The sequence below is a fragment of the Patella vulgata genome, chromosome 3, assembly GCF_932274485.2.
Source record: "Patella vulgata chromosome 3, xgPatVulg1.2, whole genome shotgun sequence".
Classification (NCBI taxonomy): Eukaryota; Metazoa; Mollusca; class Gastropoda; family Patellidae; genus Patella; species Patella vulgata.
Genome location: NC_065881.2, coordinates 71,357,547 through 71,378,165, shown reverse-complemented (window position 1 = coordinate 71,378,165; position 20,619 = coordinate 71,357,547). Strand labels below are relative to the sequence as shown.

The following is a 20,619-nucleotide window of genomic DNA, read 5'->3' as shown; positions in this document are numbered from 1 at the left end:
TATAAATGCGTTACAATTAACTGAAGTGTCTTCAAAGGGCAATGTTAGTGTCGGCCAATATTAAATATGTGATATAACTGGTTTAAAAACACATTCCAAAAATAGTTTTAACAGAGTTAGCTACGGTAGATGCGTAACGAAGATCTGAAGAAAAGGGGAGGGACGCAAACACAAACGGAAAACACGAGTTTTCCTTATATATAACTGACGGAAGAAGAGATCGATAACCGATACACGGTCGATTTTCAGCTTACTGATAATTCCTTTGGTGATTATTTCGAGAGAGGCTAAATTATATCACAGAAAAATAATTATATGCATAATTAAAAACAACAGCACAGTAAGTAAAATTAAAAATAAAATAAATATATATATACAATTAAAATTCATGATAAAATCCTGTCTCTTAAAAAGTTTAACACTTTATTATATAAACCAGGTTGGGCAAACATGTGATGTAATGACTGGCAATGGTAAAAATGCGATCTTGTATACATCCTTAAGATAACAAACCTCATCACTCAACGTATATTTCAACGTTTTTAGTTACGTTCTCGTAGCTAAATAAAAATGTGCTTAACCGTCAAAGGAACATGACAGTGTTCACATTTTGGTTGAGGCTCTCGCTTTAATATGAAAAAGTGAGTTAAAAAGTATGACCAATGCGACACTAAAAAAACAACTTCAACCCTCCTGTTTACCATCAGTTGGAACTCCAGCGTGATGAGCGAGAAGTTACCAACCAATCAATGAATGGCACCAGAGACAAGCAAAGTATTGATTAGTGACTGATAGTGAAACAGTGGTGAATGTTGATACAGAATTGTGGATGTAGAAGATGGTGATTAAAAGCCAATGATGTTTATCTTTGTATTTCGTTGAAACCTTCAAACCAAGATCGACAGACACGCATTCACTGAGGTAAGGATATAGGTTTTCAATTCAATCGCAACAAAATGTATTTTGTTATCAAACTGTCATCGATTTGTTACTGTAACATGGCACAACACAGCTCTCTATTGCTTTATATGTAACTGGGTTATGCGTCTCAGACTGTAGTTAAAGTATATAATGTGTGAGATCGGCTTGTATAGTAATAATCTTATCAGCCAGCCATAATTTGTCTTAGCAATATAATTACAATGGTTGAATACTTATCAGGTGTCAAAGTGAACATAATGGTGTAGGACAAAAGCCAGATTTATTATTATTAGCGTGATATTGTATCTTTGGAATACATTTTTTATTGTTTTAATGTTGGTATTTAAAATATTTTAGATGCCGAATTGCATGACAAAAGCATTGAATTTCCCTTCTTTATATGTAATGTATAATGGCTACTTTCTACGCCTGTCAGTGAAAGGGATAAATCCCCTAGCACTGAAATGAAATGGAATGGGGCTTAACGTCCTACTGTTCTGCTCCGACTGGGCTAATGAAGACGGGCATGCGCCATACAGTGTGCTATGTGAGGGACATTTTGACCGGACAACGGCGCTACGGCCTACTCTTATATCGAATTCCAACTGCCAAGAGATCTTTTACGCGCCCGCCAACGTGTACACGGGACCTCGATGTTTCGTCCCATCCGAACGACTAGACAGCTGTCCTTGCCCAACCCTCCGCCCTGCACCACTGACAAGGGGAAACCACGCGGAAAAATCCCGATGAACTACATTGTATATAATTTAGCATGTCAATGCCACGTGCAGATAAAACGCCTCTATTATTAATACGTCCCTGGGGTAGACAGAATTATTATTTTTTCTAGTCATCTCATACATCAGCATTGATGTGTTTCCCCGTCGCTAAATTCTACGTAAAGATTATCATTATTGATGTTGTTATCTTATCGTGAAAATATGTCAAGACGTGAGATAAACAAAGTAAAAATATATCCGACAGTAAGGAAACATGGCTGATCCACAAACAACAGAGATAAAAAGATAAACTTGTAGACTGGACTTATTAGACGAAAACTACTGCCTTTTAATTTTGACGCCTCACGTATTTCTCCGAACATAACTGATTGGAAATTACAATAAAAATACATTCATATTAAATTAATGGGAGCCACGGTGGCCCAGTGAGTAAGTTATCTGGCTAACCAGAAGGAAGATTTACCTCATAGCACACTGCATGACGATGTCCGTCTTCATGGCCAAGTAAGAGAAGAACAGTAGGACGTTAAACCCCATTTCATTTCATTTCCATTAATATGTGTGTTCGACCCCTATAGTCAGTGGTGCAGAGCGCATGGCCTGTCTGCCTAGCAATAGCGTCTATTCGGATTGGGCAAAAAACCGGGGTCCCGCGTGGATCCAATTTCTAAACCAAAACTAATTACAAATATTGACTAAAAAGGTGAAGAGATTATTGAAACCAGATTTTCAATTTTCATCGATCAAATTACATGAAAATGGTGTAAGTAGTAGCTCTTATTCTGTTTCCAGTCTTTGTATACACATGTAGCTTAGTGGGTATGACGCTGGCTCACTAACCAGGAGGGTTCCAGTTCGACCCTGGTAGGCCCTGTTGACCTCTGGATTTTTCAGCCCCGCCCCCCTCCCCCAACTGCTTTGTCAGTGTAAGACGGAAGACCTGGCAAGGAATTACGTCTTTCGGATGGTATTAAAACTGAGGTCTCATTGATATGCACGTAAAAGAACGCTACAGTCCGAGCATAACTTCCCATCACAGCACGCTGCATGACGTATACATGCTTTTCCATATAAATTTGAATTATCGTAAAAGTGCCGCGAACCGTTTCGATAGATATGACATGCTGTCACCCCTTTGTACGAAATGATCTACCCCAATGAGTGACGTAATTGGTTTCCATTTTGGTATTTCCCCGATGTCAATGTTTGTGAGGGTTTACCTTTTCAATTGTACAGTGGATTTCTGACATATTATGGGTAAGATTTTGAGAACTAAAGTAGTTTGTACGAACGGAACCCCCCCCCCCCCTTTTTTTGTTTAGCATGGCACAGGCAGTAGACCCGTCATCACTATACTTTGAAAGAGGCTTGTCTCTCATCGTTACTGTCTGTCCTTGTAGACATATAATATGAAAATAACGTTTTACACTATGTTCACCTCGGTTTTAAGACTATTTTGGAATCCTTGCCGTCTGTTTTGCACCATTTCTCGACACACCTGACACAAATTTATAATAATTGAACACTATTTTCAAGAAGAATTTTGCGATTCAAAAACATAAACAAATTCATTTGAATTGGACTGCCATGATGAAACCCACGCTTGGCTTCCTTTCAATACTTGCGCATATCGGACTCTAAATTTCTGGAGAGAGAGAGAGAGAGAGCTGGGGTTTAACGTCCACTCGACACAAACTAGGTCATTTCGGGACTAACATATGGTTTAATTTTATTTCAATAATTCGCTTGCGGGTAGGGGTCTTTAGCAGTGGGAGGAAACCGGAGGACCCGGAGAAAACCCACGAAGTTGGACAGGCGATCCTACTCCTTGTTACGTACAACCGGGGATTCGAAACCACGCCAGTTGACTCAGTGACAGGCTTTATGGCCCCTGATAGTACGAAAAATCGCTTTTCTTTTAGCTTGTTCTCCGCGCCCATCTTTTGCAACAAAATGTGGGCAAGGCAACCACCGGGGCCGTAACTAGCTCAGAGCAACGAGGGGGGTCGGGAAGTGATCCCAGGGAGCCCTCCTCCCCCCTTAGTTACGGGCGTGGCAACGGCTTGTTATCAAATCGCATAATTGTGCGGAAGGGATGAGGAAATCGGGAATGAAATGACGTGAAATAAGGAAATTAATTATAATTTTGGATTGCGTTTTTATTTCATATTTATAGGATACCTATTGGTTATTGACAGCTAGATAGATAGAAGATAAATTATGATCGTAACAAGATGAAAGACGCCCAGAACAAGACCGTAGTCAAGTTGCGGTCATGAGCGGGTGATTCCAGTCATGAACGGCTGATTTCGGTGCCAAACGAACTGCCCACAAGAAGAGAAGAGGAGGAGAATGTCGTTAGTGGCGATTATACGTGTCCGCGTATGTTGCTATAGCACCACCGGGTAAAAATAAATATATGGCCAATACAAATTATTGAGAAGGTAAGTTTTAACATTTACATTATACATTTATCAAGCATAATCATTAATGACAAATAAACCAGCCGTTCTATTAGTATTAATCTTCTGATTGGTATTCTACAAGTACTATGATGTGCACCGGGGGGGGGGACTTTTATGATTAAAGCGAAAGTTGCATATATTCCAAGAAAGTCAAAACATAAGTATTGATATACCTTTTGATACTGGATTGTCATCGTGATTTGACAACCCAGTATCGATAGGTATATAAAGATAATTATGTTTTGACTTTCTTGGCATATATGCAACTTTCGCTTTAATCATAAAAGGATAGGAAAATATTCTAGCGCTTAAAAACATTCACTCTGAAATGTTTTCTTCTTGTCCACTGTACTTGATAGCCGATTCGCTTTAATCATAAAAGGATAGGAAAATATTCTAGCGCTTAAAAACATTCACTCTGAAATGTTTTCTTCTTGTCCACGGTACTTGATAGCCGATTCTAATTTCGAATTCCAATTGTCAAGGGTTCATTGGCGTACACGGGACCTCAGGGTTTCGTCCCATCCGAATGATTATACGGTCTCCTTTGCAAGGCCCTCCGTCCTGCACCTCTCAAACATTTTACGGCCAACACCGGGATCGAACGCTGGACCTCCATGTTAGCGAGCCAACGTCTTACTCAGCGGCACCCTGAAAACTTAAAGGTGTAATTTTACTTTTCGTCATAGAATTCATTCAAGACGTATTTATTTTTGGGCAAAGTTAGGTCATCTAAACGACCTATTATTTATTTTGAACGTATTATTTCTAACAAATTTTACACTGTGGCGTGGGGGCAGGTTTAGTATATTTTACAATTGCTGATTATATATATTTAAGAGTTCACCAGTCGCACCCTCTGGTACGAAAAGATGAATTTGACAAAACCGAATAAATACAGTATATTCATATGTATAAAAATAGAGCAGCTTAAAGATACATTATGGGAGAATTGATAAAGAGCTGACAGTTCTCGCTATAATAGTTAAAAACTAGATAATGTAAAGGTAATTTGTTGAAAATTTCAGTCAAATTGGTCCACTATGAACCCAGATATCAGCTTTGTAAATTTCCGCCTAGCCTCGTTCATCATTACTAAAGTTAGTACGTTAAAAAGAATAGTCTCGATTATCCAATGTTTTGATTTAATTATAAATGAGCGTTTGCAGCATATAGGATTCTAATCCAGTCGATATCATAGGCTAGCCTTGACAGCGAGAGTTGATTATGGTCTGGATAAGTTAATTAATGTCTAATTAATAATTTAGATAAGATTTCAGGCCTAAAGAAAGACCTGCGATAGGCAGAACTTGCATAATGCATGTTTAAGATATGAACGTATTCAAGTCACATATATATGTAGTTTTCCATGTAACAATAGAACGTGATGAAGCAATGTTTTTAAAATTTGGATTTCACTTAATCACATATTACAATTAAAAGATGCATTATGCAATAATAATAATAATAGTTAAATATAGATAATGAAAAATGTATATACATGTATATTGGAAATTACTTTAATATCAGAGCGGTATTATTAATGTTTGGAGTTTTGACAATAAATAGCCATAATTTTTAAATAGAAACTCCACTCACACTTTATATTCTAAATCAGTGGTTCTCAACCTTTTTTTGGCAACGCACACCTTAGAACACATTAAAAAAAAGCGCCCCCGCCCTAAATACATATGAAAAATGTTTGAATTTTCCAAAATTAAAACCTGGCATGTCATATATGATATACAACCGTAGACACAGACTAGTCATAGAAACAAAGAATGACTCAAACTGAATAAAGAAAAAAACACAGCTATTAACGTCAGTGAATACTCAATTGGGATCAAGTGGCTTTTGGCATTTTCTTAGTCTGCCGTTCAAAATTTCGCGGCACACTGGTTGAGAATCACTGTTCTAGATCGTCAATTATACCATTGCCATGATAATGGAAGTCTCGATTTTGTTAGTCCTGTCAGTGTCAAGTGCACTCTGGTGACTGGTCATATTACTATATAACGCAGATATGGCAGGCAATCTTTATTCCACCCAATATCTAAGACCTCCGGTGGTCGATATAGTTGACTATGCGGGCTTGTCATGTGAATAAACGAACTTAGTTTAAGAACTCAATGGACCAGGAATTATAACTATCTATCAGTTGTGGTTGAAATTGTTTTAATTTGCCCCTGCCCCCCTCCCTCTGCTCCTGTTATTTTGGAACCAAGTAAATTTATATTTAAACGCATCTGGATAAATATAATAAGACAATATTGTATTTCTGTCCTGTGATGCGGTGTCATAGCACCCAAAAAGAATATTTTACGGTATTATCATGCATCATGCACTCCTACAAGACGAGAAAAATGTTATCTGTAGATATGAAGCGTTCTTTAATAAACAGCTATTGTGTTTTGTGGTGACTATATAATCCTACTTCTATACATGTTCCTGAAGGAACGATCCCGAGTTTTACTTTTGCTAGACTAGTCAGAAATAGCGTTGTCAAATCAGAGGCCGTGACACAATCACACTCAAATCAAACATGGCAACCTCTACGGAAACCTTGACATTGCAAGGGGTAGAGATTTTAGCTGGAAAGCGCGAAACTTTGTATTCGCGACATTTTCTGTCAAGGAATCTGAGAGGTCCCCAGTAGCCAACATTGTAAAATCGATTCGCACCTTTTGAAATTGGATGGTGGTTATTCAGACCTGTTTTTAAAAAAACGCTTGACGCGACAGTATGTGAACCTTGGCACTCTGATAGGGCAAATTTAGGCTGCATGGTGGATTTCAATAAGATAAGATAAGATAAGATAAGATTTTATTGTATCGAAACATCCATTGTGGACAGCATACAATATAATCATGTACATAAATATATAACAATATGACAAATAATATATATTATTTACAAACAAGACAAATGATAATTTTAATCTAGGTTGCACATCAGGACAAACAGTATGATAATCATCTCAGAATACACATTTACCTCAAACTGGTCTGATAGTGACACAACATTCAACACAAGTATAATGAATGGGTATAAATATAATAAATAAATAAATAACAGAAAGACAAGGCTTAATAGTCCTAAATGGCAGACCTAGATATTTTCTATCTAATAATGGATTTCAGCTAAGTTTTGAAGGCATTATCAGAATTTGTGTCCCTTACTGTGCTCCGTAGAATTTTGTGACGTCGTCCATATTTACAGGCTTCAGATTACGACTACGAGGGATCATCGAAAGCGACCATTTTATACGTCCACGTGTATTTCTTGCCTTGGCATATACGACCGTCCAACTTACTAGTACTCACTCTACAGTTTTAAAATCTTCTTCGAGTTTCCTCAAATTTCAGTAACAACAGTAGGGCCTATTGGGCTCGGGGTAAGGAAGTCCTGTGTTAATCGATGTTGATACTTTTACTTAGAAAATAAAGTATTTCCAGGGATAAATCTAATAATTATGGTACGTTAGCTACATTACCGTACCTGTATCCACTCTACAGTACAAAGTTCATCAAATTTTCATGAATAATTATATTAGTATGGGGTTAAAGATTTTGCATTTCAAAAAACTACTTTTGTAGATCTAATATTGTCCCTGTTTTTTGATATTTCACTGTTGTACTACGCAGGCCCTTTCGCGCAGCCAGGTCATGGCACATTCCCATGCGTCTTAAACTTAAAAGTCACCTGCACTAGTGGATACTAACTAGTGAATGTTACCCAATACAAAAATTACCACGATAACTTAACGCACAAAATTGACTCCACGGAAGCTCCGGTAACAATATTTGCGATATAGCTACTCGATATATTGCATGAATTGACCTAAATTAGCACTTCCAATCGACCAGGGTTCATATGCCCCTCATCAGTTACTGGTACGTTTTATAATTTATAAAAGAAAGAACAAAATCATGCCCAAATATACTCTTCAAAAAAAAAGTAGGGGATATTGAAATGTAAATACCTATGCAGGTTGTGATATGATAAATAGTCATGAACACTTGACATGCTTTGAGAGTATGTTCACAGATGAAGAACTTATCGCCCCAACAGAACCACTGAACTGCACGTCCGACACGCAATAGCACCATACACGTGGGAGGGCTTCATTGTCAAATTTGACACTTCAAGGAAGGGTTGATGAAAATTGCCGCGTGCTGGTTTATCCTACCCATGTTTGCTTTCCGTATCGGTTCATGCATAAGATTTACTGTTTAGCGTATCTTTGCTTTAGTGTGTTACGTTTAATTTGATCGGGAGACGTGTTCGTCGACGTCAACGTCAACGTCAACCGACAACACTGCAAGAATTAGCCGTGGCACTGCAAGAGGAGTGGGTAAGATTGCCCCAAATCGTGATTGGACAGTTGATTATGAGCATACCACGACGAATTGCTGAAGCAATTGGTGGAGCAATTACTAATTATTAAGACAAAAATCAAAAACGGCCATTTTCACTTTTGACAGTGTATCTCTTGGCGAGTGAAATGGGGCCGTCAGATAAGCCGCCCATATGAACTGTTTATGTTCATGTGTAGGCAATTAGCCTGTTATTAAAATAAACTGGTTACCTCTAATAAAAACAGCAGTGCATTTCCACAGTTTTGTATTGTTTCTGAATATCCCGTACTTTGTTTTGAAGAGTATATAATGAGACGAAGTCACGAAGTATCTTATCATAGCGCAGACGTCGAAGTTGCTGGTGGGCGTATATCCCCTTATCTTCCAAACTGTGTTTGATATTATCCTCACGGGGATATTCAATTTTCACCCCTTTCATTACTTTTCTTAATTGTTAAAGAGGTTAAATTGAATTTGAAATAACTTTCGATTTTAATTTAAAGCTGGTAGCCTACATATCCCCTTCTCTGCCAAACTGTGTTTGATGTTATGCTAACGGGGATATTAAATTTGTAACCCTTTTTTAACTATTAAAACTAATTAAGAGGTTACATTTAATTTTAAACAACTTTCGATTTTAAAATAAATATGCATTATGCAGGAACTGCTTTACTAATACTGTATGGCTCGAAATGTTCGGCTCACTCGGCAAACCTCGGAAGATTTCCTGGACCCTACATCTAGGGTTAGATGTAGAGTACTAGAATCTGCTGAGGTTTGCCGAATGATCTTCGGCTGTCTACTTTTGTCGCCGACAGGCGATTTTTAAGTCTGACTGGTAGCAAGTAAAACGTCCTTTCCACATGCAAGAATTAACCACGGCAATACCGCGAAAAGTTGCCATTTGCAATATTTACACTTAGCTCTGTCGTACTTTACAGTTACTCACAAAGTTGTTAGTCAAATCGCAGCCAATTTTATAACAATCAATTCAACAGGATTTACGCTTGTTTTCATCAGTTTGACACTAGTTTACAATTGTCTTCCCTTGCTGTTCACATTTACTGGATAGCGAGATTTGTGTGGAGAATGACTAGTTTATAGCCTTATGAAGTATCTACACATAAATATGTACATGTAAATAAATTAGAGCGGGGCTTAAATCGACTTTGCAGCCCAAAGCAACTAGTTGCAGTCAGTTGTAAGTGTGCTTATGTCGATCACATCAGCAACTGAGGACAACTGAGAGCGAATAACTTAGAAGAACCCCCCCCCCCCCCCCCACACACACACACACACAAAAGTCATGGTTTTTCATTTGCATTCACTTGTCCCCAGTTGCTGAAACGCCAGTTGCTTTCAGTTGCAAAGTCGACATAAGCCCTAGTTTAATGTTACCGTACCACAGAGTGCCGTACGTGACAAAAAAGTATCTTATAATTATTATGTAAAAATAGACAGGATGTACAGGTGTGCAGTCGTGTTTTGATATTCAAATTTATTACGGATATTTTAAAATCAAAATGTAAAGAAAATATATTCAGCCTAACCTTTCAATCATTATCAATAATTCTATTATAGAAAATGTCTCAAACTTCAAACTACTAGGCGTAAAAATTGATAACCACCTTCAGTGGAATGAACATGTTAAATATGTTTCAAAAATCATTACCCAAAAAATATTTCAACTTCGCAAATTAAAACAACTTCTACCTATTAAATTTCGGTCTATGTTTTACAAATCAAATATTCAACCCTATTTTGATTACTGTTCACCTATATGGAACAGCTCTGATAAACATTTTTCAGACTTCCTTCAACACCAGCAAAATTCAGCTCTTAAACTTATTCTTGGTTTCAGTATATTAGATTCAAAATTCTAATTTGCTATCCAGCTGTCGTCTAATTTCTAACTTCTGTTCGTGTAATTTGTAACTTCTATTCATGAATAGAAGTTAGACATTACACGAATAGAAGTTAGAAATTAGACGATAGCACGTTAGAATTTTGAATCTAATATACCGCCATATTTTCATCTTTAACTGCTATTCTAGTTTAAATGAAATGAAATGGGGTTTAACGTTACTGTTCTGCCCCGACTGGGCTAATGATTAAGGCTATTCTATTTTACAGTAATACATGCTAATTACTATAAAACACAGTTGACCTTAAGTTAAAGCCTACATTAATACTGATAGGGGATTATCATTAGCGTAAATATTGTTTTTACATAAGAATAAATTATATAATACATGTACAAAGGAACAGGTTAAGGGGGTTATGTCTTTAAGTTTAACCAAATACTGACTATAGTTTATTATTTCCGTTGCTAACGGGGAACTAAATTTGGGCCGTTAATTATATTGAACTATTTATAGTATTGCCCGGATATAATGTAACTTCTAGAAAGCAAGGCTGTTCATATTATAGTGTTTACTTTATATAGCTAATATATGTTTACTTTAACGAGTATGTTTACATGAGAGATGCAAAAGGTTGGGGATAAAACCAAATCCTAATATGTTGCCTTGAAGTTAATCCTTGTTAAATATACTGGTTTTGTTTTTTTGGAAGTAGCTGGTTGTGTATATTAACTTCAGGGATATCTAAGGTATTTTATTTATATGCGCACATTTTAAATTTCAGAGAAATTGATCCAGCCGATCCAGCCCATTCATTGAGTCCGATTTATATGATAACATTATGTGAATATTCTCGTAGACTCTGTTGTACAAAGCGAAGTAAAGAATTCCACGCACAGCTCCACCGAACTTACGTGTGCATACGTACCAATGTTTTATGCATTGGGATCAATGTCCAGAATCTAACCTAATCTCCAAATCTGAAGATTTGTGAGAAATTGTAAAATTGATATTTTTATAAAATATTTGCTGAATTTTGGATTCTGGGGTGTGTTTTATTTTATAAATCTCGAGGCGGGATTGTGCCTTTAATCATGTGATATATTACTTTTTTTCCAACTGACGTGTAAACTTACATATCCTTATTGCTATTTTTTAAAGTGGGGTAGGCCTAGTATTTCATGCAAGGTATTGATTAATACTATACATGCACAAATCTCATATTTCTTTCAGCGCTGATGTCAATGGTACACAAATCAAATGGAAATATTATTCATGTGTGGATGTAGCATTGTGAGTGGCTCACATTTGTAATAAATTGTGTCCGAAAGTCGATTTTTGAGATCAACAAACGTGTAGTGAAACATACTTCCTGCTAAACCTGAACATTTGTCCATCTGATTTTAGATTTGTAATACGTTGGTTCGTGTTATGTGTGTATATAAAATCTACAAACTCTCATTACGATCACAATGCGTTTCTACTTAAAGAAACTAATCTACATTTTAATTGTGTTTTATGTTGTGTCGTTTATGATATATACTTATATCACAGCTGATAGACATACTTTCATCACAGCTGCAGGGAATATTGTCATCACAGCTGAACGAAATAATAAATACCAAAATTTTGTGGATGTTCCAAAAAATTCACCGACTATTGAACAACGCCCAACAGCCGTAACTTTTACGGAGAGAAAATCTGGACCATGCATGGAACTGTGGCGTCCTCAACAAGTGTTCGATAAAGAAACCTGGCAAAAAGTAAACGGAGATATAAAGAATTTTGTTTTCTCGGCTTTTTATGAAAATATCACCGAGCCTAAAGTTCGGATTATTGGTCTAAAGGAGAGGAAATCGAGTCAAGGAATATTTTGTCAGATGTGGTTTAACGGGAAAACTGAATTAGAGCTAGAAACAGTTTATATTAAGAAAATCCCTGAAGATCATTCAAAGCGGTAAGTGTTCATGTTTTTGCACTATAGACTGATATAGTAATGTGTGATTTGCATTTTTCGCAAAATATCAAATTTATTACAGCTTAATCCGTGCAAATGTGTATTCAGATTGATTATTTAACATTTAATCGAAATCAAAACACCAACGCTAGATAAGCAATCCATCGGATTTAAAACAGGCCCATCAATTTGGTTCACGACAATTAAAGAAGGCGACCGCCTTCAGGCTCCTTGTTACATAATAGGGAGCAGCAGAGAACGATGGAATTTTCAATTCGTCATATCTTTGAAAATTCTGAGTTTCATAATTAATCACGCATAGAGTCTTTAAAGAAGTTCATTTGAGAATGGTTGTGTTTAAAACGAAGATAGTCCCGTGCACTTTCAGATAAATCTTTCAATTCCTGACTGAGAAAATTGAAAAAACATTTTTCATATGGTGAAATTGCCCAAATCCGTCTTTTCTCAAATACCAACTTTGACAAGTCCTAGCACCTTTACTATTCGTAGCAAAAAGACCAAACTCGCACAGTTTGTTGATGACCTAGTGCTGTTACCACAAAAATGATTTCAGACGATTCTGGCGAACGAGATGTGTATACGGACTGGATATAAAAGCCTATCTAAATTCCCCATTTTTCGTCACCCAAAGTTTGACGCCCTATAGCTACTTCTTTCATGGGGTGCTCACGTGAACAAGCAACCTCCCAACACTTGATACAAAAAATAAAAATGACAGGAATCGACGTGACAAAAACTAGGTAAATAACCCATGAAATTTCCCTATTTTGGAGATAATTAACCGTAGTAGATAAAAAAAAAATAACAATTTTTATTTCTTTTTATTTGTATGGTGTTTACTACCAGCCCTATCGACGTGCTCAATGAAATTTTCTCAACAAAACATATCCATACTCTCAAATAGACATTATTTTAAAGTAGCTAAGTCTCTAACTCAATATCATCCAAAATCTTCGATATTGAAAACACGATTTATTTGTCGGTTTAAATCAACATTGATGTTGTGATCTTACTGGGAAAAATGGCCTGATATCCAATATTTAAGACAAAATAAACATATTACAATTGGTACACGAATCGTGTACCATAATGCGTTTCAGCGCTATTTGTAATAAGGTACTCGAAAAACGAGGCTAGGCATATTCCACAACTCATGTCAAACGGTGACGCTATATTCTTATCTGGAGAGCATGCCCAATAAATACTTTCGGCGTAGACTGGAATAACCAGACGCTAGAGATTGAAATTCGATTGAGAATACTGGCGTATTTCGCCGAAACTAACTGATTAGAAATTACAGAAAAAACAGAAACGATTGAATGTAAATCATTTTATATACATTCATATTACATTATTGTATGCGTTGCGACCCATTTGTGTCAATTTATAGGTCCCAAATATTAGCGACTTAGCTCCTTTAAATAAAATAATCCAACCAAAAATGAAACATTCACCTAAAAGTTAGATTAGAACCACGAACCGTATGATCGACCCATCCCCTCACCGAGGTGTTTATTCCAGGTCCAGAAGGTCCATGTCGCGGGCCCTGTTATGAGGAATTGCCTAGGGCCTCTCTTATTCTAAATCGTTAAAATTAAAGCTTCCACTTCTGTATTGTAGAAATCAGTGGATGTGTCCAAAAATGAATAGTAGAAACATGCTCTGAAATTGAACATTTTGTAGCCATTTTCGGTGACCTGTTGGAGAATGAAACATTAAAGAGACAATACAACAAATATGTTAAAGGGGCAATACGACAAAACCAAATATACAATAAGTACAAATATACACTTATATACAGTACCACATGGTACAAATGATGACTATGGATATGATGAAAACGTATACAAGTCAAAAAAAATTATTTCTCTATTAAATTTGCAAAAAAATGTACCGCAAAAGCTTATTTTTACCACTTTTCAACAAGCTCTATATTTTAAAGGGACAATAACACTCTTGCTGGCTTGAAAGCTCCAGAAAATAAATAATATCTTTATCTAAGTACTAGATGATATAACACACTGCGATAATAGGGCCCCTCGTTTTTTCCTAATTTCTTATTTTCGACTTGCATTTTGGCTTAAGTGTACCGTCTTGTCGACTTTCGGCTTAGTCATATTTTTGTATATATTGATGCTAGTGTTAATGTTAAAGACTTATTGTTAATTATTAAAGACGTATTCCAGTCAATCGCAACGATAATCATGAACTATCTGGTATATATTTTCTTAGACATCATCACCAAGGTTATTGTTACCTTTATGTAAACAATTTATAGACCGCTGGACTCAGCAGAGGTTGAAATGTTAGTAAAATGTTACTTGTCTCGGGTGACAAGTAGAAATAATTTTACTTGTCCGTTGGGTTCACTTATCCATTTTAGGTTGTCACCATTGATTTTTTGTTTTTAATTAAAAAAAAATACCATATTGTATTTCAATTCCATTTGTAAGAGATGCTTACATGTACAATCAGACTCAGCGTTCACTTTACTTTAACACATTTTGGCGGAGGTAATGAAACAAATGACAGACTATGATATCCAATTAGGCATATGCCAAAAGAAGCCACAGTAAATGGAATTTAACTATCAAAATATCTAATTCTCTCCGGAAAGAATTGTCGGCCATATTTCCTTTTATTTTTTAACATTCTATTTCTATGTAATTATTTTAACGCCTCACTGGTTTGCTTGAATAAAATGAATAGTCAAACCTTTATTCCTCCTTAACGCCGTCACGTGTGTAAAAATAAAATATATATTTGAGTAACATCCTTGTTGAATAAGTAAGCCAATAATAATATATAATATAAAGAAGACGGTGTGTGAAATTTTAACGTATGCATAACATCAACGATAAATAAATTCATTATTATACATGTGGATCATGAGGTGACTTTTAAATGTATTAATAACCAGAAGCCTTTTACGAAGGGTGTTTCACGTTTCACCGGTGTCCTCTTACCAGGATAAATCTAAAAATATCAGATTAATTTATACATAAAATGGTTTTCCAGAATCGGAAGTGACGAACGCCAAAGGAAAACACGAGTCATCTCTCTATATAACTGACTGATGTGACGAGTGATAACGGATATACGGGCGAATTTCTGCTCACTAATAATTCATTCGAAGACCAAAAGTTTTTGTATGAGATTGTGATAGGATATCTGACAATTCATAAAAAGAATTGAATGCCACTAGATAAGTGAACACGAAAGAAAAACAGAAAAAGTCCGTGCATTACCATGGTTTTATAAGATATAGAATGAATATAAACAAGGGAATGTACGGACTATTTCTATTTTTCTCGTGTTCTCTTATCTAATGACATTCAATTACTTTATTGAATTGTCAGGTATCCTCTTACAGTCTCATATATCAACTTTTGGTCTTCGAAGGAATTATTAGTGAGCAGAAATTCGGCCGCATATCCGTTATCACTCGTCACATCAGTCAGTTATATAGAGAGATGACTAGTGTTTTCCTTTGGCGTTCGTCACTTCCGATTCTGGAAAACCATTTTATGTATAAATTAATCTGATATTTTTAGATTTATCCTGGTAAGAGGACACCGGTGAAACGTGAAACACCCTTCGTAAAAGGCTTCTGGTTATTAATACATTTAAAAGTCACCTCATGATCCACATGTATAATAATGAATTTATTGTCACTTCCGACTCAGGAAACCTGTATTACTCAGCTATCGTAGCAATGATCTCTGTGTTAAAATTATATTTGGAATGTGTTTAACCAGCTCTATCACATATGTGATAATGACTGGCACCAATATTGTCCTTTAATAAGGGACTCGCGCTCCCCGAGAAAATTCTGAAAATTTAACCGCCGCAAATGCGTTTTTCTTCTATTCTCTAGCCCGTGAATTAAGCAACTTCCAAGTTTCCAATCGGGTTGCAACTTTGCAACCGAAATCCCACTCTATGCCGACATGAATTCCAACCATCCAATCAGACTGTTGCAGCTGCATTCACAGATAATAATCGATGCCCGAAAAATGTCGCACAGTACAAATTCGTGGTTTTCAATAAAAAGAAAAGTAAAATTAGTGTTTTATTAGATTTCCTGGGTCGTGGTTTTCAATAAAAAGTAAATGTTAGATTTCGGGCACTATATTTGCCAACTAGATGAAATAATAATTTTTATTTTTACTTTACCCGTCTGCCCGAAAAGTCAGATTGCCCGAAAGCTAGGGGGCACCCCCCCCCCCCCCCTTGGCTCGTGGTTTTTAATAAAAAGAAAAGTAAAATTAATGTTTTATTAGATTTCGGGCACTTTATTTTGCCAACTAGATGAAATAATAATTTTTATTTTCACTTGACCCGTCTGCCCGAAAAGTCAGATTGCCCGAAAGCTAGCGGGGACACCCCCCACCCTCACCCCTGGCTCGTTTGCCTATGAATTGAAGCAAATTTACAAAAAGCTTTTATTTGTTTTTGTATATCATATCTTTAAAATTTGCAATGCTATATTTGATATTTTATGAATAGATAATGTTTAAACCAAAAATAGAATTTAATTTTAGGAGACCAACAGAACATTAAGAAGTCAAATATTTTCAAAAGTTTCAATACAGAATATAATAGAATATAATACAAGTGCTCAACATAATAAAGGTTTACATTTTGATGGGCTTGAACCATTTATAAGCATATTAAATATTCTATTCAAATGACCTAATGACCTAAACATGAACGCATATAAGCATTATTACACATCACATAATTTCAACCGTATGTGGATAGAATAAATGACATCGTTTTCTTTAAACACTATTAGACACTATTTCATTAATTTATATTCTAATTTACCATGTCATTGCCAAAGCTCCAATTCTTATGGGCAGTACTGAATTACACAGGGCCCCCAAGATTTATGGACCATTTAGAAAGTTAGAATCTATAATGGTGGTGAAGCAGTGTAAAAAGCGTTTTTGTTAGTAATTGCTGATCCTATCTAATTCATTTAACATTTCAAATATTGAGCAGTATAAGCTATCCAAGATAGTATTCCTTTAAGATCGAAGACGGAAATAATGTTTAATGCAAGGGCAGACATATAGGGCGGGGCGAGAGAGAAATGGGGTTTAACGTCCACTCGACACAAACTAGGCCATTTCGGGACTAACATATGGTTCAATTTTATTTCCATAATTCGCTTGCGCGTAGGGTTCTTTAGCAGTGGGAGGAAACCGGAGGACCCGGAGAAAACCCACGCGGTTGGACAGGCGACCCTACTCCTCGTCACGTACAACCGGGGAATCGAAACCACGCCAGTTGACTCAATGACAGACTTTATGATACAGCGCGCACGTGCTAACCATTCAACCCCCCCCCCTCCCACATATGGAATGTCCATAAATTAATAATTGTGAATTCCATCAATTAATAATTAATGTGTCCATCAATTAATAATTAATGCTTTGTCTATTATATTTACAGGTATTCGGCTACATTTTACATCTGTCAATGGAAACAGAAAGAACTCATCCCTTATGCTGTTTCCTTAGTAACGTCATTATGTGAAAAACCAACAAACTTTCTGTCAGTTCAACATAATTTGGAGCAAAAATGGAAGTTCTCGCTGTGTTTAACGCCGCTTAACTTTAGATATAGTCGAGCATACGAACTGGTGGAAATGGTCGAATTAAATCGTTTATTAGGCGTGGAGCAGTTTTTCTTCTATAATTACTCGACAGGTAGTAATGTGGATAAAGTTTTAGATACCTACATAAACGAGGGTGTTGTTAAGGTTATCCAGTGGCATCTTCCGATCTTAGTCGATAGGTGGCCACAGAACAAGAAAGAGGAAGTGCACTATTTTGCCCAATTAGCGAGTTTAAATGACTGCCTATATAGAAATCTGTACACCAGTAAATATGTTGTTTATACTGACTTGGATGAATTTATTATTCCAAGAAACACCACAGACTTGCCCAGCTTGATACGCAAAATAGATACTGATTCACACAAATATGGTGCCTTTGTTTTTAGAAATATTTTCTTCCGAAAAGAATGGCCAAAATTGAAAGGTGATTTCGAAGGTCGAGCTCAGGCTGAAAAATATAAATCGGAGACATTGTTAACTGTTAAAAGAGAACGGAAAGTATGGCCCATGTATCAAAGATCTAAATATATCGTGAAACCGTCTGGGGTGGAAGTAGTTGGAATTCATACGGTCTGGACGTGGCGAAATGGTTATAAAGCCTATAAAGTAAACGAAGACGACGCTAGACTACATCACTACAGAAGTTGGGAAAATCCAATAGAACCAAATTCTAGAATAATCGATATGATTATACGCGATAATTACAAAGATAATTTGTTAGAACGATTAAAACAAAGATGGATGCAATTACCGGACGTGCCATTAAATATTCCAATATCCAATTATACACACCCTCTGCGATAATTGTTGCTCAAATTTGATTAGTTACGACTACTATTATAGGTTCATCAGCTTGAGCTCCCCCTTAGTCCTCTGGGATAAAATAATTTTCGGATATTTCTTTCTTCGTTCAAAATTTTACCCGGTGCAAGATAAATTGCAAATATTTAGCCCTTGGTATAACCTACAAGAGATTGAAATTTTAAAAACTTTGTGTGATAGTTCTATTGACCTGATTTCAGGCGAAACGTGGTTCGAATAAATGTACATTCACTCATACTGATACATCTAGTCACACCCTTTGTTGTTTGTTGTTGTTTTATAGGGTGATATCGCAAACTAAAGGTCACATCCTCCCGGAACAGAACTATTATATGACACTCTCTCGCGACAGAACTATTTATATCTGGCCACGTCCTATCACAACAGAACTATTTAAATCTGGCCATGCTCTGTCGCAAAATATAGCAGTGGTTGAGAATCACTGCTCTATAGCAACAGAACTATTTCTATCCGGTTATTTTATTTTACTTCTCCCAACAGAACTATTTATATCGGATCACACCCCCTCGCAACATAACTATTTATAAAGTCCCGAGGATGTAGTAGGAACAAAATAAGCAACACCCTTTTAAAGTTTCAGTGGTTAAACCATTTGCCCATTTGTTTTTATGTGCACTTGTTCCTACTTGGGAAATGTCCTCAATTGTTATACGCCCACTTTTTCATGTGGACGTATATTGCCGTCGCCCACAATTTGTTTGTGGACCCTCTAGATTTCACAATAATAATTTTTATCCGATTTTGACAGGATATATAGGTTTATCTCAACGATCTCAGTTCCCTTCGATAATAGCGTATTTCATAATATAACTTTCTGGATTATGGCCACTGATTGTTCTCTATCCATCTCTTGCAAAATGTGGGCGTATCTTGCCTGGCAGCCTCTGGTTTTTAATTATCCGTAATTTGTAAATGTTTTTGTTTTTTTGTGTTGTTCATATTGATGCTAATGTTTTGTTACTGTATATATACTGATAAAAATAAAGTTATAGGTTGATTGTTTTTCTAACTGATTACTTTAGTGCGGACGGGTGGATGGGGTGGAAATGGGGGAAAGAGAGAAGTTGGGGGGGGGGGGTGTAAGATTACAGCTTTAATGTAATATGAAACAAATGTTATTGATTCCATACACTTGGCAATGATGTTCATGGGGTGGTGAGAGAGAGATGGGGTTTAACCTACATTCATTTCGGGACTATTACATTGGACACTTGTTTCTGTAATTCGCTTGTGCGGAGGTGTCTTTGTGACAATTAAAGGTAGATGTGTGACACATTCGTCTATGACTTTCTTCGACTTCACGTAATGGGATCAATTATTTCAATCATCAATTAACTGACTCTGGAACCCGTTTATGTTGTTACTAAGTTTATATAACAAATACAGAAAACTACAACATCTATTATAGAAACTTTAGGCGTTATTAAAATATCTATATACGGTCTGAGTTTAGCATCCTTTACAACTCAGACCTAACGGTTTAAATACTACATTTTGTCTCTATCCCAGTCTCTCAGCCGAGGAGGCTACGATGTTCCCCTCTTGGGCCGATCTGTAATATCAGAGGGTACATCAAACCATATCTCTCCTATATAGATATTATAATGCGTCATCTATTAGGGCGGGACAATTACCATTTTTGGGTAAGTGTTTCGTATAGGCACCGTTTTACGTCAACACTATTCCAGTTAATTGTACTAATCTGTGCACGAGATAACTGGACTATAGTACCCTACTTCCAGCAATGGATACTGATATAACTGTCGGTGAGTTAGTCTAAGATAGTAGTAGAATAATGCAAGCTACTTCATTACGTCCCAGATGAT

At 36.3% G+C, this 20,619-nt stretch overlaps 1 protein-coding gene across 5 annotated transcripts; it reads left to right on the top strand.

Annotated features, from left to right (window-relative positions):
• Positions 1-779: 779 nt before the first annotated feature.
• LOC126814653 (uncharacterized) lies at positions 780-19,795 on the top strand. Of its 5 annotated transcripts, XM_050539950.2 has the most exons (4): positions 780-921; positions 3,838-4,105; positions 11,580-12,303; positions 17,785-19,795. In XM_050539950.2, exons 3-4 carry the CDS (start codon positions 11,819-11,821, stop codon positions 18,752-18,754), a joined length of 1,455 nt encoding a protein of 484 aa, XP_050395907.1. In that variant the 5' UTR covers positions 780-921; positions 3,838-4,105; positions 11,580-11,818; the 3' UTR covers positions 18,755-19,795. The 5 variants fall into 5 exon arrangements, with proteins under 5 accessions (XP_050395907.1, XP_050395904.1, XP_050395905.1 ...); XM_050539947.2 differs by lacking the exons at positions 780-921; positions 3,838-4,105 and adding an exon at positions 10,930-11,095; XM_050539948.1 differs by lacking the exons at positions 780-921; positions 3,838-4,105 and adding an exon at positions 11,108-11,346.
• The last annotated feature ends 824 nt before the right edge of the window (positions 19,796-20,619 follow it).

What these genes read in the sequence shown, in the direction of transcription:
- LOC126814653 (XM_050539950.2), top strand. Translation starts at nt 11,819, where the DNA reads ATGCGTTTCTACTTAAAGAAACTAATCTACATTTTAATTGTGTTTTAT. An exon ending in CCTGAAGATCATTCAAAGCG is followed by an intron (nt 12,304 to 17,784) that starts GTAAGTGTTCAT and finishes TTATATTTACAG; the next exon opens with GTATTCGGCTACATTTTACA.